The sequence below is a fragment of the Salmo trutta genome, chromosome 26 (genome assembly GCF_901001165.1).
Source record: "Salmo trutta chromosome 26, fSalTru1.1, whole genome shotgun sequence".
NCBI lineage: Eukaryota > Metazoa > Chordata > Actinopteri > Salmoniformes > Salmonidae > Salmo > Salmo trutta.
In genome coordinates this window covers 26,649,494-26,675,289 of record NC_042982.1, presented here as the reverse complement: position 1 = coordinate 26,675,289, position 25,796 = coordinate 26,649,494, and the positions used below count along the sequence as shown (strand labels likewise).

The window sequence follows — 25,796 nt, the reverse complement described above, 5'->3', positions numbered from 1 at the left end:
TTGCTATTTAACAAAGGTTGCTATTAACAACACAGCCACAGCCACAGCTCATGGTTTCAGTCCATTCTGGTATTATTCTCTCTCCTTATCATTCCTTTACCAATTATTTTCCAAGCCCAATACAAATCATGTGCTGGCTGCCTCAGCCTTGGATTAATTCCCTCTGGTTTAATTAGTGATGATCAGATTCATAATGATATATTTTTCCACTCCACACAGGCATATACAGTAATTGGGGACTTTGGCTCTTGAGAAGGCTTTATGTGAAGAATTCATCATCTCTCCCCCATCAGGGGAACTAGCTACCACCAGGGCATGCTGTGGCATCTGAGAGTGGAGGACGGTGGGGAGTGTTGGCCTAAACTCCCACACAGTATACTAACTTTAATTAACTCATGAATATATCTAGGAGGCTCCTGGTGCTAACTCTTGGTCTATGTTTATGAGTGGGCCTGATCTATGGCTAGATTAATCATACTTCTCTGTTCCACACTGAACACTGGGACCTTACTATATTTACTTCTAAATGGTTCATGATTATGGCAATGAACTGAACAATTGTACAATCTACCGTTTTTCACCAAAAGGTCAGATTCTGACACCCAATACATTTCTAAATGTGCTGTGATAGCATTCAGTACAATGCTGATGGCTCATGAACCATTTATATGAGATTCATCTCACATTTTGTAGATACTATTACTTTAGGAGTGAGAATCAGCATTTAAAAAAACGAGGCAGTATACAGTGTAACTGATGGTGTATTACTGTATCACACAAGCCAAATAAAATAATTGCACAATGACAAAAAAAGGAAGAATGGATGAAGTGAATACAGTGTTAGGTGAATAAAGGCTATGGATATTTTTGTGAAAAGATTCTGCTTGGTTGTACGTCACTGTTCACTCTTCACGCTGAATTGTGGTGCTCTGTGGGACAACGATGGCAAGCAGTCTCCCTCATAAAGCTTTGCTTTATATTGGCCAGGTCGCAGTTGTAAATGAGAACTTGTTCTCAACTGGCCTACCTGGTTAAATAAAGGTGAAATAAAAATAAAAAATAAAAATAGAATGAAAATGTTATTTCTGTCCTAGATCTCCTACAAGAGACATAAGTCTTGACCTTTTACTTGTTTGCCTAATCATATTAGTATACCGCCACACATTGGTCACTATGAGACATGTCATGACATGATCTTTACCCTTTTCCCGAGGTTTCAGTTTCAGTCCCCATGGTCCTAGGGAATGTCTGTGTGCTTCCTACCCAAGGTGTGAGTGCCTAATCTCAGGTTCTGCCGAAAGAAGTTGCCCTGCCAGGGTGAGCTGTTGCACATCAATTCAAGAGGAAAGTGGTAGACAAGCTGAGGTTATCAACAGAGAATAACCTGCCTTGGAATGGGCGCCTAAATCTTCAATGCTGAGGCAGCCGACTCTGGACAGGACCCCAGCCATCAATCAAGGGCAACCCGCAGCTGAAAATGGCTTACTTAACTTTTCCAGAAAATTAAACAGCCATTCTCATCTACATCAAATGGGAAAGTGTACTCCCCGCTGCTCTTTTGAACTGATTAAGTTATTAAGCAGCATTAAAGTGGACAGAGTGCCAGCCTTGTGTTAAGCAAAGCAAGGAGTGTAAATCTACACGGGCTGCCTTAACAGTACGTGGAAAGGAGACGGTCTTGAGTGCCCACACCCATTAAGCACAGAGATGGATTATTTTTGACTGCATGTCAACTTGCTCACTTCCTTGCAGCATAAGCCTACAATAGGGAAAGTATCATTCTTATAATAAACCATGAAAGAACATTACAAAATAGAGTTCTTTCTGTAAAATGTATATTTTGAGGGGGAGAAGAATTTAGTCACTTTGCTCTGAATTTCACATTACCAAGACATCAGTGCAACATCTGCCCAGACTTGGTTGGCACTTGGTTGACTATACACAAAGCCCTGTTTGACTCTGTCACTCTCTGTGAATCATAGCCATTGGACCAGTATGTGGTGGCATTATACTCTGCTCCAAGGATACTCTATAGGCCCAAGTTGTTTTCTCCTATTCTCCTGTATGGTCTCTCTCCCTCTGGAGATGGAGAAGGCTATAATTATAATGCACGCATCTGAGATGTATGTACAGTAAACAGAATGTAAATAGAATTCGGTGTGCTTCAGTTTCTTATATTTACTGTAGCTCATTATGTTACAGTATTTCAATTTCTTTGTATGGAGTACCTAGAAGTTATAACACAAACCCTCAGGCTAGTACTGCATGTACGCCCACATGAATGAATGGATACACACACACACACACACACACACACACACACACACACACACACACACACACACACACACACACACACACACACACACACACACACACACACACACACACACAGGACAAAAACAATGCTTGTTCTTGCATTATGGAACCTATTATTTATAAAAATGTAATCACTTTTTTCATACAGTATCTGGCCCATCTTGGTTTTCAATACCTGTATTCATTCTGTGTGCTTCTCTGAATTCAATACAAGCACAATAGAGAACACAATGAAAAGTAGAGATTGTAGAAACCACTCAGCCAGGCTGTCTATTCTCAGTCATTTCTAAAGCAATTAAGGCAGTGTGAATCAATACCTCACAAATCCAGAATGAAAATTTAATGACACCTCCAGGCAAAGGTATTTTTTGTTCTGTGACAGGAACATCGATAATGACCGATCGCAGCCCCTCTCTTAGAAAGTCCCCAAGACGTCACTGAAAACTGTTCCAAGGCCTGGCCAGTTGGTAGGACACCAATAAATTAATAAGTAACAGTGAATGATTTGACAGACAAGTACAAAGTATCTCCTCTGTGGCTCTCCAACTGAATAGAGAGTACATCAAGATGATGCCCTGGTGAAATGGCTAGAAAAAGATGGTGTTATTATTGGTATCCCAGAAATATGAGCAGATGGGAGCCAACGGTATCTCAAACGTCAGAGGCAGGCTCGATTACAAACATGGAATGTTGCCCCTTTAGTAAGCCTCCAATAGGCAACAGGAATCAACAGTAACCCTCCAATAGGCAACAGGAGTCTACAGTAACCCTCCAATAGGCAACAGCAGTCTACAGTAACCCCCCAATATGCAACAGAAGTCAACAGTAATCCTCCAATAGGCAACAGGAGTCTACAGTAACCCCCAAATATGCAACAGAAATCAACAGTAATCCTCCAATAGGCAACAGGAGTCAACTGTAACCCTCCAATAGGCAACAGGAGTCAACAGTAACCCTCCAATAGGCAACAGGAGTCAACAGTAGCCCTCCAATAGGCAACAAGAGTGTATAGTAACCCTCCAATAGGCAACAGGAGTCAACAGTAACCCTCTAATAGGCAACAAGAGTGTATAGTAACCATCCAATAGGCAACAGGAGGCAACAGGAGTCAACAGTAAACCTTCAATAGGCAATAGGAGTCAACAGTAACCCTCCAATAGGCAACAGGAGTGTACAGTAACCCTCCAATAGGCAACAGGAGTCTCTGCCATAAAGCTTTCATCTATCCTGTCCTTGCAGATTCGTAAGAAGGAGTCATTGAGGGAGGGGAGGGAAGGGTGCTGATTCCATTTTGGATATAAATCAAATACAAGTTTATTGGTCTCACACAGTTTAGCAGATGTTATAGCGGATGCAGTGAAATGCTTATGTTACTAGCTCCTACCAATGCAGTAAAATGTCAAACAGGTACACAATAATCAATAAAAAAACCTGAAAGAACAACAAGAAATCAAGAAATGTCAGAACGAATCTAATTAACAACCCAAATAGCACTGTAACAGGGGAGGGAGGTAGCCTAGTGGTTAGAGAGTTGGGACAGTAACTGAAAGCTTGCTGGATCAAATCCCAGAGCTGACAAGGTAAAAATCTGTAATTCTGCCCCTGAATAAGGCAATGACCCACTGTTTCCCGGTAGGCTGTCATTGTAAATAAGAATTTGTTCTTAACTGACTTGAATAGTTAAATAAAGATAAAATAAAAACAGTAATCCAAATGCAATGTATATGCACCGGATGAATTTACAGAAGAAATACTAGGAATGATATGTAAAGAAGTAGATTTACACTGCTTTAGAGTGAGCCTTGACAAGAATTCAATATATAAATAAATATGTGGTGTGTCTAAAACAGTGTAACTAAAATGCAATGAACAGTTGTAGAAATATTAGAATGAGCTAAACTACTGGTCAAATGTTTTAGAACACCTACTCATTCAAGAGTTTGTCTTTATTTTTCATATTTTCTACATTGTAGAATAACAGTGAAGACATGCATTCCAGGTGACTACCTCATGAAGCTGGCTGAGAGAATGCCAAGAGTGTGCAAAGCTGTCATCAAGGCAAAGGGTGACTATTTGAATAATCTCAAATATAAAATGTATTTTGATTTGTTCAACACTTTTTTTGTTACTACATGATTCCATATGTGTTATTTCATAGTTTTGATGTCTTCACTATTATTCTACAATGTAGAAAATAGTAAAAATAAAGAAAAACCCTTGAATTAATAGGTGTTCTAAAACTTTTGACCGGTAGTGTATGTTGAGAATACGATATAAAAATACACAGTACAAAACCCCAGAGCAAAATTGATAGAATTGCAGGAAATTTGCTTCCGGACCTAAATCCGGAATATAAATAATATACATGTACGTGAATGATATGTAGAGACAGTATGGACAGTATGTAAATAGAAAAGGTGTACAGCAGTAGTTGTATAGGATGAGCCATGACTAGAATGCAGCATATACATATAAAGTGGGTAAAACAGTATGAAAACACGATTAAATTGACTAGTGTTCAATAACTCTATGTAGGGCAGCAGTCTCTAAGGTGCAGGGTAGAGTACTGGGTGGTAGTCGGCTAGGGACAGTGTCTGAGTTTCAGGGCAGGGTGATGGGTGGAGGCCGGCTAGTGGTGACTGTTTAACAGTCTGATGTATAATGTGACATACTGTACATTCTCATATAGACCGGAGACATGGAAAAGGGATGAGAGAAGATAACGATGTGTCAGACTTGTGTAGAGTTTAAATTATGTAACCTCAACGTGAATAGCTGTATCTTATCATAAATTGGAATTTTACTACCCTCACATGGTACATTCGCACCTCACCTCCCTTATTCTCACCCCCTGTAGGTACAAAATATGGAAATATGTGTTTTGTGGTGTGCTCCTCTCCCATTTTCTGTTGTTGCAGTCATCAGGGGTGGGGTCAAAGGCTATGTAGTTCAGTACCTCCCAATCAGTGCAGCTGCTCTCTACAGTACTGTGCATTACTAACATCTAGCTACTTAACCAGCAGCAGGTACTCCCTCCATTCCTCCCTTCACGCCTGGTTAGAAGTTGTTGATGTGAAACGCTGTCGAGCGCCACTGTCAGACATTGATTTTAGCAGTCTCCAGATCAAACACACATTTGTATTCCTTAATTTTCACATTTGTTAAGCAGTGCCATTTCTACTGTTCACCATAGTGGGGGGAGGAGAGAAAAACACCAGCACCTTCTGCCCAGTTCTACTATCTAGTCTACCTGGTATTAAACTGGGGCTGCTATCTAGTCTACCAGGTATTGAGCTGGGACTACTTCCTAGTCTACCTGGTATTGAGCTGGGACTACTACCTAGTCTACCTGGTTTTGAGCTGGGACTACTATCTAGTCGACCTGGTATTGAGCTGGGACTACTACCTAGTCTACCTGGTATTGAGCTGGGACTACTAATCAAATCAAAATCAAATCAAATTTATTTATATAGCCCTTCGTATATCAGCTGAAATCTCAAAGTGCTGTACAGAAACCCAGCCTAAAACCCCAAACAGCAAGCAATACATGTGAAAGAGGCACGGTGGCTAGGAAAAACTCCCTAGGAAAAACTCCCTAGAAAGGCCAAAAACCTAGGAAGAAACCTAGAGAGGAACCAGGCTATGAGGGGTGGCCAGTCCTCTTCTGGCTGTGCCGGGTGGATATTATAACAGAACATGGTCAAGATGTTAAAATGTTCATAAATGACCAGCATGGTCAAATAATAATAATCATTGTAGTTGTCGAGGGTGCAACAAGCACGTCCGGTGAACAGGTCAGGGTTCTGTAGCCGCAGGCAGAACAGTTGAAACTGGAGCAGCAGCATGGCCAGGTGGACTGGGGACAGCAAGGAGTCATCATGCCAAGTAGTCCCGAGGCATGGTCCTAGGGCTCAGGTCCTCCGAGAGAAAGAAAGAAAGAAAGAAAGAGAGAAAGAGAGAATTAGAGAGAGCATATTTAAATTCACACAGGACACCGGATAAGACAAGAGAATACTCCAGATGAAACAGACTGACCCTAGCCCCCTGGCACATAAACTACTGCAGCATAAATACTGGAGGCTGAGACAGGAGGGATCAGAAGACACTGTGGCCCCATCCGATGATACCCCCGGACAGGGCCAAACAGGCAGGATATAACCCCACCCACTTTGCCAAAGCACAGCCCCCACACCACTAGAGGGATGTCTACAACCACCAACTTACCGTCCGAAGACAAGGCAGAGTATAGCCCACTACTACCTAGTCTACCCGGTATTGAGCTGGGACTACTACCTAGTCTACCTGGTATTGAGCTGGGACTACTACCTAGTCTACCTGGTAGTGTGCTGGGACTACAACCTAGTCTACATGGTGTTGAGCTGGGACTACTACCTAGTCTACCTGGTAGTGAGCTGGGGCTGCTATCTAGTCTACCTGGTATTGAGCTGGAACTACTACCTAGTCTACCTGGTATTGAGCTGGGACTACTACCTAGTCTACCTGGTATTGAGCTGGGACTACAACCTAGTCTACCTGGTAGTGAGCTGGGACTACAACCTAGTCTACCTGGTGTTGAGCTGGGACTACTACCTAGTCTACCTGGTAGTGAGCTGGGGCTGCTATCTAGTCTACCTGGTATTGAGCTGGAACTACTACCTAGTCTACCTGGTATTGAGCTGGGACTACTACTTAGTCTACCTGGTATTGAGCTGGGACTACTACCTAGTCTACCTGGTATTGAGCTGGAACTACTATCTAGTCTACCTGGTAGTGAGCTGGGGCTGCTATCTAGTCTACCCGGTATTGAGCTGGGACTACTACCTAGTCTACCTGGTATTGAGCTGGGACTACTACCTAGTCTATCTGGTATTGAGCTGGAACTACTATCTAGTCTACCTGGTAGTGAGCTGGGGCTGCTATCTAGTCTACCTGGTATTGAGCTGGGACTGCTACCTAGTGTACCTGGTATTGAGCTGGGAATACTTCCTAGTCTACCTGGTATTGAGCTGGGACTACTACCTAGTCTACCTGTTATTGAGCTGGGACTACTACCTAGTCTACCCAGTATTGAGCTGGGACTACTACCTAGTCTACCTGGTATTGAGCTGGGTCTACTACCTAGTCTACCTGGTATTGAGCTGGGACTACTACCTAGTCTAGCTGGTATTGAGCTGGGACAACTACCTAGTCTACCTAGTAGTGAGCTGGGACTACTACCTAGTCTACCTGTTATTGAGCTGGGACTACTACCTAGTCTACCCAGTATTGAGCTGGGACTACTACCTAGTCTACCTGGTATTGAGCTGGGTCTACTACCTAGTCTACCTGGTATTGAGCTGGGACTACTACCTAGTCTAGCTGGTATTGAGCTGGGACAACTACCTAGTCTACCTAGTAGTGAGCTGGGACTACTACCTAGTCTACCTGGTAGTGAGCTGGGACTACTACCTAGTCTACCCAGTATTGAGCTGGGACTACTACCTAGTCTACCTGGTATTGAGCTGGGACTACTACCTAGTCTACTTGGTAGTGAGCTGGGACTACTACCTAGTCTACCTGGTATTGAGCTGGGACTACTACCTAGTCTAGCTGGTATTGAGCTGGGACTACTACCTAGTTTTCCTGGTAGTGAGCTGGGGCTGCTATCTAGTCTACCTTGTATTGAGCTGAGACTACTACCTAGTCTACCTGGTAGTGAGCTGTGACTACCACCTAGTCTACCTTGTATTGAGCTGGGACTACTACCTAGTCTACCTGGTATTGAGCTGGGACTACTACCTAGTCTACCTGGTGTTGAGCTGGGACTACTACCTAGTCTACCTGGTATTGAGCTGGGGCTGCTATCTAGTCTACCTGGTATTGAGCTGGGACTACTACCTAGTCTACTTGGTAGTGAGCTGGGACTACTACCTAGTCTACCTGGTATTGAGCTGGGACTACTACCTAGTCTAGCTGGTATTGAGCTGGGACTACTACCTAGTTTTCCTGGTAGTGAGCTGGGGCTGCTATCTAGTCTACCTTGTATTGAGCTGGGACTACTACCTAGTCTACCTGGTAGTGAGCTGTGACTACTACCTAGTCTACCTTGTATTGAGCTGGGACTACTACCTAGTCTACCTGGTATTGAGCTGGGACTACTACCTAGTCTACCTGGTATTGAGCTGGGACTACTACCTAGTCTACCTGGTGTTGAGCTGGGACTACTACCTAGTCTACCTGGTATTGAGCTGGGGCTGCTATCTAGTCTACCTGGTATTGAGCTGGAACTACTACCTAGTCTACCTGGTATTGAGCTGGGACTACCACCTAGTCTACCTGGTATTGAGCTGGGACTACTACCTAGTCTACCTGGTATTGAGCTGGAACTACTATCTAGTCTACCTGGTATTGAGCTGGGACTACTACCTAGTCTACCTGGTATTGAGCTGGGACTACTACCTAGTCTACCTGGTGTTGAGCTGGGACTACTACCTAGTCTAGCTGGTATTGAGCTGGGACTACTACCTAGTTTTCCTGGTAGTGAGCTGGGGCTGCTATCTAGTCTACCTTGTATTGAGCTGGGACTACTACCTAGTCTACCTGGTAGTGAGCTGTGACTACTACCTAGTCTACCTTGTATTGAGCTGGGACTACTACCTAGTCTACCTGGTATTGAGCTGGGACTACTACCTAGTCTACCTGGTATTGAGCTGGGACTACTACCTAGTCTACCTGGTGTTGAGCTGGGACTACTACCTAGTCTACCTGGTATTGAGCTGGGGCTGCTATCTAGTCTACCTGGTATTGAGCTGGAACTACTACCTAGTCTACCTGGTATTGAGCTGGGACTACCACCTAGTCTACCTGGTATTGAGCTGGGACTACTACCTAGTCTACCTGGTATTGAGCTGGAACTACTATCTAGTCTACCTGGTATTGAGCTGGAACTACTATCTAGTCTACCTGGTAGTGAGCTGGGGCTGCTATCTAGTCTACCTGGTATTGAGCTGGGACTGCTACCTAGTGTACCTGGTATTGAGCTCAGACATTGGGCATTGAGAGACATGCAGAGATTAGACTTCAGCGTCTTCAGCTTTCTCATGTCAGCAGATGTGAATTTGGGAATGTTTTGACTTAGTTTTTCTAATGATTTCTTGATGATTAAGACCATAGCATGTTCATCCTTTTCAATCAAGATGTGTAACATAACACTGTAGTGAGAAGCTGATGGCTGTCAGGATGCATCTGTTATCTAGTTCTCTTTGAGAAAGGAAAGACGGACTGAAATGTTGACAGATTGTTGTGCTGTACAATGTCCAGGTTGTTTGTCTTATTCTGATCCATCACAATGTGTTGAGCTGAAGAAAGGGAACGTTCTCTTGCAGCACTCCCATTGAGAAACATGTAACCTACATCACTGTGCTTTGTGAGCATGGATGCAGTGATGATAGAAGCAAGCACGGATATTTTTGTCAATACAGTGCGGTATTCTCCATCTGTTCCACTTCCTGTCAGTCCATTCAAAATAGTGTTCCTGATTGTCATGCTTTCATCTGCTTGGTCTGAATTCTCAGAAAACATTCTGTAAATTGGACGAGCTTGGTCGTTGTGAGGAGAGATTGTTTAGAAATCTTGTGCATTTCAAGCAAATACACTCCCTACCGAATTACCAGGTCAGAGGCAATTTGCATTTATACTAAGCCTCAATAAAAGACTGGGCCCCTGTTGTTCGCTCTGAAGAAGATAAAAGAAACATCTTCGCAGTACATTTGATCTTCCATCACAAAGTGTCTAAAAATATACACCCAGTCGATCTGCAGCCGACCAATATCTGAGCTGCAGCATACACAGACATCCTGGCTCACCGTGGCATTCGTTCATTCCCATGCTTTTGGACGAGATAGGATGCTAATTGTTTCATAACATCACCATTCTCCATCCACAGCATCAGACTCTTGGCAAGAGAAGTGGCTGTATGCTCTTCTCCCAGTATCCACATCTTAGGGAGAAATGAAAACAACCTGTCACTGCCACAGATTCCTTCTGTAAACAGGACCCACTGGACGTCAGTTCAACGTCTAGTTTTGATTTACATTTGGTTGAGTTGTCAACTAACCTGAATTCACTGTGAAATCAACAAAAATTGTTACCTGTCATTGGATTTAGGTTCAAATTTAGGTGAAAAAAAATAGAAATGCCTTGACGTTGATAGCTTTTTGCAAATCCCATAAGTTTTCCACGTTGATTCAACATCATCACATAGATCAGGGATCCTCAACTAGATTCAGCCACTGGACGATTATTTTCTTGAGTTGATGGTTGGGGGTCAGTGACATAATCACACAAATAATCTGCAGACTGCAAATTGACCGCAAGAAGCCCAAGCAGATATAATATTTGACTAAAACATAATTCTTTCAAACCTTGCTTATATTTGTATACGATCACATATTTCTCTATTATGCTTGGGAATACTTGGAAACAGATTTCCAAAATGTAAATCACATGGAGTTGATTTCCTGGTGTTTTGACAGGTGTTTATGTCCAACAATTAAAATGAGTTGCTTTTTTCTCTGAAAACTTGGAGGGGGAGTGGGGGGTTAAAACCTGGGCCCGGGCCTGCTAGTTGGGGAGCCCTGACATGGAAACAATGATGATTCAACCAGTTTTTGCCCAGTGTGGAATGACGTTAGCCCTAATTGGAGTTCTGTACTGTAGTCCTCCGCTGCTCCTGCTCTTGAATGGTAGTTCTGTGATGGTTGAGACAGGGACATTACATTGTGGATGCACATGCAGTTTAGGTAGATTGCTAGGCAACCTTTTCCGATACTTGAGTACAGTCATTGACTCCTAGAGTTGACACAAGAATGAAGCTCACTGAGTTGATGTTGTCATCTTTGGAGTGCTGGTAAACATGGGGCTGTGTTTCCGGAAGGGTTTGGTCTGAATGGCATCCTAATGTGACTGATGTCATGTCTTCCTATAATGTGACTGACTGATGACATAATGCGGTGACTAAGCCCTGACCGGTTGTTTTCCATCCAGGTCTCCGGGTGGTGTTTCCTGGGTGTGTGAGGAGGAGGCATGGCTGGTTGAGATGTCGTGGACGATCACACCACTCTGCTAGACGTGCTGCTGCTGCGCTGTGTGGGCCTGGCTCCTCCAGATGCACCATTGATGGTGCCGTGATCCAGTTCTAACCGTGGGTGAGGAATCATAGTCATTTACCATACTCATCAACATGTTTAGCACAATACATTCAGCCATTGTAATATGGCCATAGGTCAGCTTATGATAGGCTTTAATGAGTGCATGATACCATAGTAGTCTCACAGCACGGATGCCTTCCACAGCACAAACACATTGATCCATCAGTCTAATCACTGATATTCCAAAGCAATGAAATGTGCATATTCAAAAGGGGCAAAATGATTTGTTCCACATAGTGCCTGTCTGTATACAGTTCTAGATACTCAGGCAGCGCAACAATGGCAATTTCCTCTGAGGACTTCCCTCTGCCTGCTCTCCACTGAGGCAGAAAAAAACTGCTTAAAACTCTTCTTGACCCATTTCTTTATCAGTGGAAGCCTTTTATGGGGCTTATGTTGTGTCAGATGCATTCACACTTTGGAAATTAAGCCTTCTGCCTGACAGCATGTGTATAAATGGAGTATTTATACGCCGGGAAGATAAACAGAATTGACGTGGTATTATATCGCTGTGCTAAAAGACTGTCACCTTCCTCAGGGTAGAAAAAGTCAGTGGTTCTCTCAGCCAACCCACCACATCTTGTCATTTTGAAATAAAATTCAGAGAGGATAATTTAGCTAGAGGCCTTTGTTGCTGATGTTTGTCGCTCCTCCTCTCTCCTGGCAGGTAATGAAGAGACATAAAACCAATCCTGGAGATGCCGAAGAGAAGAGACATTCTTGCCATTGTGTTGATAGTGTTACCGTGGACTCTGCTGATCACCGTTTGGCACCAAAGCGCAATCGCTCCGCTCCTCGCCATCCACAAGGGTACATCCTCCACTTTCTCATAGGTCCTCTGTTGAATGGTGTAGAAATATGCAACAGCCAATTCATCCAATCCAATCAGGTCACATGCCCAGTTACAGAATATCATGTACAGTACATACAGTACAACACATGCCTTCCACAGGGTCTATTACAGATCCCTATGTGGTGGTGTGCATTATCAGACTGTAACATAGGTAATTTGTCCAGTTAAGGCTATCAAAAATACACTTCTTGGTAAGTGTCCTTTGATTCACACAGCCCCATCTGCAGCTTGTGCTTGGTGCTATGGTCTTCTTCAGCAGTCATTCGGCTAATCTATTTAGCAGTTAAAATGTAGCAGACTTTTCAAATCAAAAGGAGACTAAATTAATTTCTAATGCCCTTTAATCAGCATCTGAAATAATAATCACTGTTCCCTAATAGCTTCCAGGCAGGCTTTATTGAATCTCCTGAGTCAATGTGTTGTGCGGCTTCCACATACTGTACACAAGCCTGAGATGTTACCACACTCTCACATTATGAACCCCCCCCCCCAAAAAAAATATGACCCTAATTGACCATAATAAACCAACAGTGTGAGTACAGTACTCTGTCTGGTGAACAGAACCATATTAAAAAGGTCCAATGCAGCTGTTTTTATCTCAATATCAAATTATTTATGGGTAACAATGATTTTTTTCAATTAAAATTGTCAAAAAGAAACAAAAATAGCAATATCTCAAGCAAGAATTTTGCTAGGACTGTCTGGGAGTGGTCTGAGTGAGGGGCCTAATTGGATGAACCTAATGGGAGGGATATGTAACCTGAAAGCTAGCTGTTTTTGGCAGAGGTTTGAAACTCTTTGTTATTGGTCTATTAACTTATACCGCCTGGTGATGTTGCCAGGTAGGCCAAAATATCAGTTTTTTTTCAAACTGCTCTTACACTAAAACAGCATTAGCATAATTTTCACAATGTCACAGTATTATACCAACCTCAGTGTGGCAATATATATATATATATACTGCTCAAAATAATAAAGGGAACACTTAGACAACACATCCTAGATCTGAATGAAATAAATAATCTTATTAAATACGTTTTTCTTTACATAGTTGAATGTGCTGACAACAAAATCACACAAAAATAATCAATGGAAATCCAATTTATCAACCCATGGAGGTCTGGATTTGGAGTCACACTCAAAATTAAAGTGGAAAATCACACTACAGGCTGATCCATTTTTGATGTAATGTCCTTAAAACAAGTCAAAATGAGGCTCAGTAGTGTGTGTGGCCTCCACGTGCCTGTATGACCTCCCTACAACGCCTGGGCATGCTCCTGATGATGTGGCGGATGGTCTCCTGAGGGATCTCCTCCCAGACTTGGACTAAAGCATCCGCCAACTCCTGGACAATCTGTGGTGCAACGTGGCGTTGGTGGATGGAGCGAGACATGATGTCCCAGATGTGCTCAATTGGATTCAGGTCTGGGGAACGGGCGGGCCAGTCCATAGCATCAATGCCTTCCTCTTGCAGGAACTGCTGACACACTCCAGCCACATGAGGTCTAGCATTGTCTTGCATTAGGAGGAACCCAGGGCCAACCGCACCAGCATATGGTCTCACAAGGGGTCTGAGGATCTCATCTCGGTACCTAATGGCAGTCAGGCTACCTCTGGCGAGCACATGGAGGGCTGTGCGGCCCCCCAAAGAAATGCCACCCCACACCATGACTGACCCACCACCAAACCGGTCATGCTGGAGGATGTTGCAGGCAGCAGAACGTTCTCCACGGCGTCTCCAGACTCTGTCACGTCTGTCACGTGCTCAGTGTGAACCTGCTTTCATCTGTGAAGAGCACAGGGCGCCAGTGGCGAATTTGCCAATCTTGGTGTTCTCTGACAAATGCCAAACGTCCTGCACGGTGTTGGGCTGTAAGCACAACCCCCACCTCTGGACATCGGGCCCTCATACCACCCTCATGGAGTCTGTTTCTAATAGTTTGAGCAAACACATGCACATTTGTGGCCTGCTGGAGGTCATTTTGCAGGGCTCTGGCAGTGCTCCTCCTGCTCCTCCTTGCACAAAGGCGGAGGTAGAGGTCCTGCTGCTGGGTTGTTGCCCTCCTATGGCCTCCTCCACATCTCCTGATGTACTGGCCTTTATTTTTGACAGCACTGGGCCTTTAAGGTGACAGTAAATCAATAGCGTTCGTTGTCTCTTTCCATTTGCCATCAAGGTAATATAGGCAGGTTTCCACAAATCATCTGCAGCCTTCTCTTTGTTTGGTCTTAAAAGGAGCAGGGGGTTGCCAGATTACTTTCTGTCAGCCACCGCAGAACATCTGGCCATCAGGAGATTGTGTTAATCTGCTGTGTGACGCAGAAATACCATTTTTATGTCTGAAAGAGGATCCTCCACTCTAACTGAGCACCGATAAAGATTGCCATTAGCTATGGAACAATGTGGGGAGAAATTAACTATGTTAATGATCCAATAATGATATTCTATCCATCATAGAGGGCTTTGGGGGCCACATAATCATATCTCCACTACTGGAATAGACCCTGTCCCTGCCACGGCTGTTCCAGCTGAATGAGTAGGGGCAGCCAGGTGAGCCGCTGCCCTAACCAAACTGTAGCCATGATGTCCGCTCACCTCACGCTGCCTGCTTTCGCTTTTTGCAGCCTGTCACCACCTAGTAAAAGAGATCTTTATCATACCAGAGAGGCTTGCAGTCCATCGACACCGACTCGCAGGTACTTGCCTCTTGCATTGTGTCACCTGAGATTATACAGCGGGCGACCCCGCTCCCGGGGCGTGCTAATGCCTTACATGTCTTCCTGTTCCCCTGCAGATGACGGAGCCGACAGAGGGCGGAGGGAGGCGGGCCAGGCCAGCGACTCTAAGGAGTACTGCTCCTCTGATAAGGACATAGTGGAGGTGGTGAGGACGGAGTACGTGTACACGCGGCCGCCACCATGGTCCGACGTGCTGCCCACCATCCACATAATCACCCCCACCTACAGCCGCCCAGTCCAGAAGGCAGAGCTGACACGGCTGGCCAACACCTTCCTCCACGTGGCCAACCTGCACTGGATCCTGGTGGAGGACTCTCAGAGGAGGACCCCTCTCGTTACACGCATGCTCCGGGAAACCGGTCTCAACTACACCCACCTGAACGTGGAGACTCCCAGGAACTATAAGCTGCGTGCGGACACGCGGGATCCCAGGATACCCCGGGGCACCATGCAGAGGAACCTGGCGCTGCGCTGGCTCAGAGAGACCTTCAACTCCAACAGCAGCCAGGCGGGCATTGTCTACTTCGCTGATGACGACAACACCTATAGCCTGGAGCTGTTTGAAGAGGTCAGTACAGTCCTGGGGCGCACTGGCATCTCATGGCCACATACGGTCCACTAGATTCACTTTAGTGTCACTGAATATAATGGTAGTGGGGAGTTAACGGCACATAATGTACATAGTTTTGTCGTTTTACACGGCTCCTAATTTAATTTAAGAATTCATCTAATTTATTTTAACATGAATGGTGGCTACTCCTACTCCTAGTACAGTAGTAATATATTGTGGTTATTACGTGAAATATTTTGATTCCCATTGCCAACAACAGTGGTCCGAGGATAAGTTTGAACTTGGTAATCAGTGCCTCAGGCCATCCATTTTGACTCAAGACAGATTGGTTTGAATGGATGCTGTTAGGCCCTGAGGCATTAGCCTCAGGTCTTGTTAGTGTGAAGGGGGCAGGTTGTAAATGGTGCGATCCGTATCGATGTGCCGGTTATTACCTTTCCCTGGAAATCAGGCAGAGTGCTCTCCCTCTCCCTAGAATCCTTCCATCACTTACACCCAGCACCAGCGCTCTTTATAGGGGAGAGTAACAACCTATAGGGCTGAGCTTGAGCTAGCTGCCTCTGGGCTGACCGATAGAGAGAGTCAGTGAGAAACCACTCCGACCCAACTGACAGAGCAGTAAATATCAGACCATTCTCATCGACCTGCTAACAGGTGTAAGTCATGGAGGGGATGGCTATAACAGCTACATGTGAAGAGGTTGAAAGTAGACATCCATCTAAGAGATTGCAGTTAGATATGTCATGTTGTTGTGATCTGGACTTGAATTAACCTGAATGGAAAGATGCCAGCTTGTTCAGCTTGACCTGACATTTGAAATATGAAAACTGGTACAAATTCATTCATTCATACACTCATATAAAATAGATGCTATCCAGAACCTAAAAGGGTTCTTCTGCTGTCCCCATATGAGAACCCTTTGAAGAACCCTTTTTGGTTCCAGAAAGAACTCTTTTGATTCCAGGTAGAACCCTGTTGGGTTACACATAGAGCCCTTTCCTCAAAGGGTTTTCCATGGAACCCAAAAGAGTTCTGCCTGGAACCAAAAAGGGTTCTACGTTGAATCAAAAAGGGTTATCTTATGCTGACAGCTGAAGAACCCTTTTGGAACCCTTTTTTCTAAGAGTGTAATGTCATGAACTCTTGCCCAGAGTTGTCAGTAATACAATAATACAACAGGTTACAAAAACAACTGCTGAATCAAATACGTACAGCAAGGAACTGTAATGGCCAACCTAACCTTCTGTTGTTGCTCCATTACATCACATTAAGCAGATTCTCTCACCCAGAGCAGGTGAAAAATTGTGTTTCTCTACACCCCGTTTTAAGTCCAGACCAAACCATGAGAAACATTCCATGTCGAGAGACATGGGTAGAGACTGCTGTAAATTGTGAAAAGTAAAATACGCTATATATACACAAAAGTATATGAGTGGATTCAAATGAGTGGATTCGGTTATTTTAGCCACACCCGTTGCTGACAGGTGCATAAAACTGAGCACACCGTCATGCAATCTCCATAGACAAACATTGGGAGTAGAATGGCCTTACTGACGAGCTCAGTGACATTCAACGTGGCACTGTCATGGGATGCCACCTTTCCAACAAGTCAGCTCGTCAAATTTCTGCCCTGCTAGAGCTGCCCGATCAACTGTAATTGCTGTTATTGTGAAGTGGAAACGTCTAGGAGCAACAACAGCTCAGCCACGAAGTGGTAGGCCACACAAGCTCACAGAATGGGACCACCGAGTGCTGAAGCTCGTAGAGCGTAAAACTCGGCTGTCCTCGGTTGCAACACTCACTACCAAGTTCCAAACTGCCTCTGGAAGCAACATCAGCACAAGAACTGTTCGTCTGGAGCTTCATGAAATGGGTTTCCATGGCCGAGCAGCCGCACACAAGCCTAAGATCACCATGCGCGATGCCAAGTACACCGGCTGGAGTGGTGTAAAGCTCGCCTCCACTGGACTCTGGAGCAGTGGAAACGCGTTCTCTGGTGTGATGAATCATGATCCACCATCTGGCAGTCCGACAGACAAATCTGGGTTTAGTGGGTGCCAGGAGAACGCTACCTGCCCCAATGCATAGTGCCAACGGTAAAGTTTGGTGGAGGAGGAATAATGGTCTGGGGCTGTTTTTCACAGAGCCCTGACCTCAACCCCATCGAACACCTTTGGGATGAATTGGAACGCAGACTGCGAGTCAGGCCTAATCGCCCAACATCAGTGCCTGACCTCACTAATGCTCTTGTGGCTAAATGGAAGCAAGTCCCCACAGCAATGTTCCAACATCTATTGGAAAGCCTTCCCAGAAGAGTGGAGGCTATAATATCAGCAAAGGTGGGACCAACTCCATAATAATGCCCATGATTTTGGAATGAGATGTTCGATGAGCAGGTGTCCACATACTTTTGGTCATGTAGTGTAGCTCATGAAATATGCATCTGCCATAGTTAAACTTCATCACTGTAAAGGGGTGCATTAATTATTAAGCTTTCATAAAAAAATGCTTATGTTGCCTTTCCAAAGCCACAAGGAGTATTTACAGGCAGCGCCTTCCTCTCTATTTTTATCATATCTATCCTTCTCTATTCCCCGTCAGCATCCACATTCAACATTGTGAACCAGATCACTTAGAATAGAATATCACCTAAATTGAATACTTTTTAAAATGATCAAATACGTATTTGATATAAAAGGTAAATAGAATGATATTGCTTCTGGTTTAGGTATCATGTGGTGTACTGATGAAAATGGGCCACATTAAGGAGTTGAACTAACCATTTTCTACTGTGTTCTCTATGGACTAAGCCACCAATTCCATGTATTAAAGAGAGATAATCAACCTATAGCAGTATAATCACCCGATAGCAGTATCAGCCTATTCTGATGACAACTCACTTTAGAGCCTCTGTGAATCAGCTCAGATCTCCATCTCCTCCGCTTCAGATTGATTAATACACCTGGAGAGTTTGGGATTAGTTCCCTTTGTTGTGCTCTGACTTCAAGAACATAGGCAGGCTGTCTCTGTGGGCCTCCCCCAAGTAAAGGAAACATAGCTTACACACACAGAGAGAGACAGAGACACAGAGAGAGACAGAGACACAGAGAGAGAGAGAGAGAGAGAGAGAGAGAGAGAGAGAGAGAGAGAGAGAGAGGAAACTTAGCACAAACACTTAAAATCCACGAAAATTTGGCAGCACTTTATGGCATTTTCACTTGCTCAGCTCTAAACAGAGGAGAGACGGGGTACTGCTTTAGCAATGATTCCCGTCAGTGGCAGCATTGGAAACATTCATTTTCACATTGTAGCATGGAGGAAGAGGGGAAACCCCCTTGACGATGCTAGAGCCAGTTTCATTCCAGAACCAAACCATTGAGGAAAACAACTATTTCACTCGTAGGAAAGACGCATGATCTAAACTTGTGATAAAGGTCAGTTTTCTTATGTACAAAAATCACGTGACCCTTGGGAGAGGGTGATGTCATCCCTATCATACAAAATGTTATTTGGGTGGCTAGCCTGGCAAAGTCCTGGTCTCGGTGGCCCAGATGTGTTTCCAAACTGCACTCATAAACCCGGGCCTCCTCCATCCTGTTCTCACACACACGTCTCCTCTCTGATCCCCTGGGCTGGTGGGTTATCATCAGATACGGCTAGAATACTGGGACACACACAGAGCGAGCCCCGTTTCCAGAATGTTGTCCCACCCAGCACATACACACACACACACATCTCCTCTCCCCGCTAAACACCTCATTTAAAAAGCACTTCCACAACAGTACACCAGCACCTTTATTATTGCTACTGCATTGAGTGTGGATAAATTACTCAACAGTTCAGCCCTCCTCATTAGAACACTTCCTTTCATGATTTGGGCGGCTCTCTTTCGCTGCTAGAGGTGCAGAAACACAGTCGACAAAGAGCGGGCGGCCGGGAGATCGTTTGATACTGGAAGATTAAAGGACAAACCTGAGCCTCTGAGGAACGGAAGAGGCTCGGCACCTTTCAAGCATCTCCTCAACCAACCTGCTCTTCTTCTCCCAATCCACTCTCTATAATGGACCTGGTCCTCAAACCCACTTAGCTCTGTCCACGTTTACTCTTCTTAGGCTGGGTCCATCACGGTGGCCCTGCAAGGCTTCTGTGATACATGCAACATACACACCATAGCTTTCAGATTTTCTGGCTCGATTTGTATCATTGTTTGGAATGAAAACTATTGTCTGCTGTAATTAATGTATCTTGCCTTGTGGGCACATCTCATATAGACACTGATACACTGATCCTGTTCATTAAAAATACAAACAGTGCAAAGATGCTTAACTCTTTCTGTCCTCTCTTCTTCTCTATCCAGATGAGGTCAACAAGGAAGGTATCTGTATGGCCTGTGGCCTTTGTAGGTGGTCTGCGCTACGAGTCGCCCAAGGTCAACGCAGCAGGCAAGGTGTACGGTTGGAAAACTGTATTTGACCCTCACCGGCCCTTTGCCATCGACATGGCGGGCTTCGCCATCAACCTGCGGCTCATCCTCTTCAAGCCCCAGGCCTACTTCAAGCTGCGGGGAGTAAAGGGAGGCTACCAGGAGAGCAGCCTGCTCCGGGAGCTGGTCACACTCAACGACCTGGAGCCCAAAGCATCTAATTGCACTAAGGTAGATAGAGCAAAATAGATGCTTTATTTTTGCATGTTATACTCTGTCATTTTACACCAGAATATAATAATTTTACCTGTTGGTATTTTATATAATGTCAGGCAAATGTGAAATCCATACTCTGATGATCCTCTTGTGGATCCAACTTTAGTGCAGAGGCAGTGGCAGGTTCACTCTCTTCAAAACAACTTCATATATAACCAGGTGCTAAAAATGTCAGCGGATCGATTAGGTAACTGGCAGGCTCCCCTCACATAGTGGGTGTGATTGTAAACGGCTTCAGGGCACTGTGTGGTGTTTCATGCCCACTTCATCTCCGGCCTCGCTGTTCCCTGCCTGGCCCTAGCCCCAGCTGCTAAGCCTCTCCCTGGGCAGAGAGGAGTCACCCAGGGGCCTTAGCCCACCACCACTCACACTCACATAATGGGATATTCAGCCTGATTATATTCAGGACTCCTGGAGGGGAGTAGATGAAAAGGGGGGGGGGGCATCCTAGCATGCATTCAGCCCAGATGAGCACAGGGCGAGGGATGGGGGATGAGTCGTGCTCCGGCAACTCTCCTCCTTATAATCTACCTCTTCAGACGCAAGTGTGACTATTAACCTCATCTACACCTGGGTGTCGGCTCCTGGTGGAGGCAGCTCAAACACGCCCCATGCATAATTCATTACTGAGGTGGAGGAGATGAAAGGTAGGGCTGCTCAGAGACTGAGGGGAAGAAAATGAGCTCTATACGTCGATTCATTTCCACCATCACTCTCCTGGATGTGAGTCCGGTCTCCAGAGCCAAATCATCCCACTCCAAAGGCTTGATTGGGGCTATAGTTACCGGTACGTGACGTACCCAAAATAACTGAGCTGCATCACTTACAAAGAGCAAAAAAGAAGAGCAAGTTTTATTTTTCCACTACGGCAGCACTTTCTATTCACTATCATATAACGTTGAACAAGGTCGAGCTGACACGCAGGAGTACATTCTTATATATAGGTTTCCTATTGTACCATCTGTAGTGCTCTTGTTGCTATATCTAGGAGTAGATGCTCAGAAGAACATCACCACCGCCCATGCAGAGAGGAGAGGAGAGAGGAGGAGTAGATGGGTGTGTGTTCCATCGTGAGAGTGCTGCCTGATGCTGATTCTTCTCTCTGATATTTCTCTACAGATTCTCGTTTGGCACACTAGGACGGAAAAGCCTGTCCTTGTAAATGAGGGAAAGAAAGGATTTACAGACCCCAACGTGGAGATTTGACGTTGTCTCCTCGGGCGATGGTAAAGAGAGAAATTATTCAATTATTCACATCTCAGACTTATTTTACTAATTTATATACAAATATTTTGATGACCTTTGGCGAACAGGGAAATGGTATACCAGTGATAAGCACATTTCGGGATATTGTTTAAATTATCCATTGCTTTTACAGACACCCACATTTTTGGGCTAAAAGAGTTATTACAACTATATTGATCTGTACTGCAAATTGACTTCATTATGAATGTGTGTAATTTCTCAGTGAGTCCCTGCTCTCTGTTCCAGGTGGTTGTCTAATATGGACCTTGAGAAGAAAAAGAGGCCATCTCCCAGTGCAAACAGTGTTCGTGTCTTAATAATTTCAGAAAAGACTGCCTCGGGGGCCAAATCCTAATCCCCTTGACTGAAACTAAACACTTTTAATATTGGGATTACAAATGTATCATATTAAAGCACAGATTAGTACAAAATGGCAATATTTATCAGGTTAAATGTTGCCAGCAGCACCAACATGAAGCAGACGGTGAGAGCTGAGCGATTAAGGATCAACGGGAGATCAATGCTCTCTGAACCTGCATGGCACCATACTGCGTCTGTAGTGTCCTAACACGAGACAGCACAACACAAACATTGCAGGGAGAGAGGGAGTTAGGCAGCCAATGAGAACAGGCTAATGAGATATCCATTGTCTTTCCCTCTATAGACATGGATCTACAGGGCAGGGGATGAGATCCTGAGATCTTAGTAGGGTCTGTAAGAGACCTTTAATAGACATGTACTGAAATGGCCTCCACATCTTCAGACAGAACAATCATGGAGAATCCGAACAAGTCATCTCTCAGAAGATCAATTCTACTTCAGCAAACACTGAAAGTTCAAAAAGGGAAGGAATGTCCTTTTTGTATAAGTAAAACTATTTCTGCTTTTATTTAATTTGCTAGTTTTTTGTGTTTACATGCATTTTCTTGCTAGTTCAATACTACTGACTGACTCTTGCCTCCATTTTGAAAGCTAAAGCTGGGGAACCATCCATTTTCAGTGTCATTCTCAGACATGTAATTCAGTGTGTACTGAAGCTATTCACTTGAAATAACTGACATCAAGATGGGCTCCTAACTCTTGGGAGACACAATATTACAGGTCAAAGTCCCAAAACTTAACTTAGCACTTAAAAGCACTAGTGACTGTGTTCCTAAGTGGAAACACGTGTACATACTAATTTAACACAGGAACAATTAGATGACTCATAGTAAGGTCCTCTCAGATAAAATGTAACAACTGAATTTATATAAATGTAAAATAAAAACTAAGAATTGACATAGGCATTGCCAAGAACACCTCAATGTATGACAACTGGCATAGCACATGTTCACTCCTGTTTTTCAATCACATGCCATGGACAGTATAACAGCACATCACCACGTTAGGTGTAACCCAACTTTGTGCATATGTTACAGTATTACCATTACCCAATGATGAGCAGTTTGGCAGATGGCCATATAGTATGCTGGTTTATATAACCACAGTAGCTAACTAGTAGAGTAGGACAACAGAAAGCAATTGAAGTTATCTAAGCTAAAGGCACTGACAGTCGAGATATACAAAAATGTGCAAAAGCATCTATGTTCACAGTGTGTATTGCCTACATAAGTTAGATATTTGCGCTCGTATCACAGCTAATATTCTATAAGCCCACTGCAGTGTAGAAATGTTACTGTATACTTAACCTCAGTTTCATCGGCGGTAGGCAGACAATCATGCTAAAATGTTTCCAAGAAACAACCATCATTCATTAATGGGTCTATGAACAGTAAGCGAGTAAGGCGGCAAATCAAATATACCATGAAAACTAGAAGAAGATCCTCTGCTTTGGACAATTACTAGCAAGATACCCCATGCTAGAACCCTAGTCTGCAACACCATTCTATGCATGCATGCTCAGTCCTAGTTTCTTGCCCTGACAAAACTGTACCATATACGGGTTGAAGTTAGTTTTGCGACACACTTTGTGACAATTCTTAGAAATAGCAGGCAAAACGTAATGACAAGCACAAGTGAATTGGTGTCATGCTCAGCTATACCTTTGCAGTATTAAGGTTTCATGTCCGTTTCAATTTCTTAATGTATCCTTCAGTAATACCTCAAATGTAGGGGAAGACACTAATGGCAAACTATGAAAAAGGGAGATTAATGACCAGGATAGTTATGGCCTATTCAATTATCCAAAGCAGTATTAGATCAGATGCGGTTTTCCCATCAGGTACTGTTCCCCCATCTGATACAGCTCCCCCCAAAATATGCTCCCTCATCAGGTATTGGTATTCAAATGGATACACCAGCATGTCATTTCTGATCATTTCTATTAAATAGTATTATTTAATTGAGGAATTCAAACCAAATGTTTTGCGATCAAACAACATGTGTGGCTGTTAATGTTCATGTTGACCTCATCTTTAGGCTTTGGATTGCACAGCAGTACCATTAACATCATTAGGCAAGAATCAATGTCTTCTGATCTGTTTCCATTCTCCAAAATGTCAAGTAAAGTCTGTATATTTATGCGAAAATCAATAGAAATATATTTATTTATGTATTTATTTGAAGTATGAATGTCCTCTTGTCAAATTGAATTATAATTGAACATTTCTTTGTCCATGTTTGCCCCCAACACCTTCTTTTCTCATCGGTGCCTCTCAACCATTGAGGTTCGGAAACCACACACAGACAAGCTCTTCTGAGGTCACATTTAGGTTTGCGGGCAACACCAACAAACTGAGACACAACGTTTCATTATTTTCCATCAATTCTGTATTGCTCTGACTTCAATCGCTATCAATAGCCTTCATTTTTAATGACCTTTCTTAGAATTGATTGTGTTCATTCATGTGATTTTAGGAAAAATGATAGGGCCTTTCTAGAGAGCCCTGTAGAGATGAACCCAGACAACACTAAGAGTTATACATAATGGAAGTGCAATTTCATCTCTTGGACATTTAATGGAGCTTGCTCCTACACTGTTGTAATCACTTATAGAATCATAAGTTAAGTGTAGTACTCTGATGGTACAAAACTCAAACTTCTCCTTACATCCCTGGCTTTCTCACACTCTCACAGTTGGATCAACGAGCGAAACTGTTCTGACAGTCAGAAACGGCTTTAATGTAATGGAACAGCCTTATCCAGTGTTTAGCTTCGTAGTGGTACATACATAATGTAACAAAGGTTATAGCTCATATTGTACTAGGCCCTAAATGCTTTCTTAGGGCAAATCACACTCCCCCTTCCTTTACCTACTTTGATCTACAGTCATCTTCCATCCTTGTGTGAATCATTTCTTCTGCATGTAACTCTAAAGGTTGTTCATTTCTCCTCATGACTCCATCTCAGAGATACCATATGACATTTATCAAGACAAATAAACAACTGAAAAGTGAAGTACTTGGCGAATGTCTTTGTATTTGAGAGTCTCCACTGCACTGATCGTTCAGTTTAATTCACCATCACATGTCACTGGTTCATTTCAAAAGCACAATCTATGTATTTGCTGTCCAATCAAATAAAATACAATGACATAGTGAAAGTACATGTGTCCTTGAATCCGGACAAACACCTACACATTAAAATACCTGAAATCTCCAAATTAGTATCCTCTGACAAAATTCTCACAATAGACATACAGTATGTAAAGGTAATACACAAACAACAAGTACAAAACGGATATTGCAGTACATTGTAATCCAGATATTGCCGTGGCCCATCGAATATAATGAAGGCACAGTTACGTTTGCAAGATCTAGTAGGATGCTTAATTAGTCTGGATCCTTCAGAGGCTGGGGCTTCCCAACAGGAAATAAATGCCATGTGCAGTGATGTGCATCGATTCTGAGTAGCTATCCAGCTAGGTCCCTGATGGCAGGCAGAGTGTGGAAATGTGAGAGGATGGAACTCCTAACCATACCTCCATTCTACCAGGCCATCCTCACTGTACGTCAACAGTCATTCCAAGGTCAGGCTCGCTGGCAAATTGGATTTTACCATCAGCTTCCTGCTCCTCAAAGACAACAACCTGAGATCAACAAAAACAAAAGGCTCTGAAACACAGCAGAGGTCAACACAGCGGTATGGTGCCGAGGTGTAGAGACAACATGTTCAGAGGAAAGAGAAGTCGTCTGAGGACTATTCCTGCAAAGCACTGCCAAGTTCAATATCATCAAACCCACT

General features: G+C 43.8%; 2 protein-coding genes across 3 annotated transcripts in view; one reads left to right on the top strand and one right to left on the bottom strand.

The window, feature by feature from the left end:
• Positions 1–25,010, top strand: part of LOC115163551 (galactosylgalactosylxylosylprotein 3-beta-glucuronosyltransferase 1) — a 111,589-nt gene extending 86,579 nt beyond the window's left edge. The window contains exons 3-9 of one of the 2 annotated variants that reach the window (XM_029715543.1): positions 11,344–11,504; positions 12,175–12,317; positions 14,986–15,057; positions 15,156–15,667; positions 20,028–20,324; positions 21,489–21,595; positions 21,861–25,010. In XM_029715543.1, coding sequence (XP_029571403.1) covers positions 12,206–12,317; positions 14,986–15,057; positions 15,156–15,667; positions 20,028–20,324; positions 21,489–21,575 — 1,080 coding nt within the window. In that variant the 5' untranslated portion in view covers positions 11,344–11,504; positions 12,175–12,205 and the 3' untranslated portion in view covers positions 21,576–21,595; positions 21,861–25,010. The remainder of the gene's footprint in view (positions 1–11,343; positions 11,505–12,174; positions 12,318–14,985; positions 15,058–15,155; positions 15,668–20,027; positions 20,325–21,488; positions 21,596–21,860) is intronic. The other variant, XM_029715544.1, reaches the window with a different exon arrangement.
• A 3-nt stretch (positions 25,011–25,013) lies between these two features.
• LOC115163549 (beta-galactosidase-1-like protein 2) overlaps positions 25,014–25,796 on the bottom strand; it is a 24,326-nt gene continuing 23,543 nt past the window's right edge. The window contains exon 19 of the mRNA XM_029715541.1: positions 25,014–25,641. Coding sequence (XP_029571401.1) covers positions 25,555–25,641 — 87 coding nt within the window. The 3' untranslated portion in view covers positions 25,014–25,554. The remainder of the gene's footprint in view (positions 25,642–25,796) is intronic.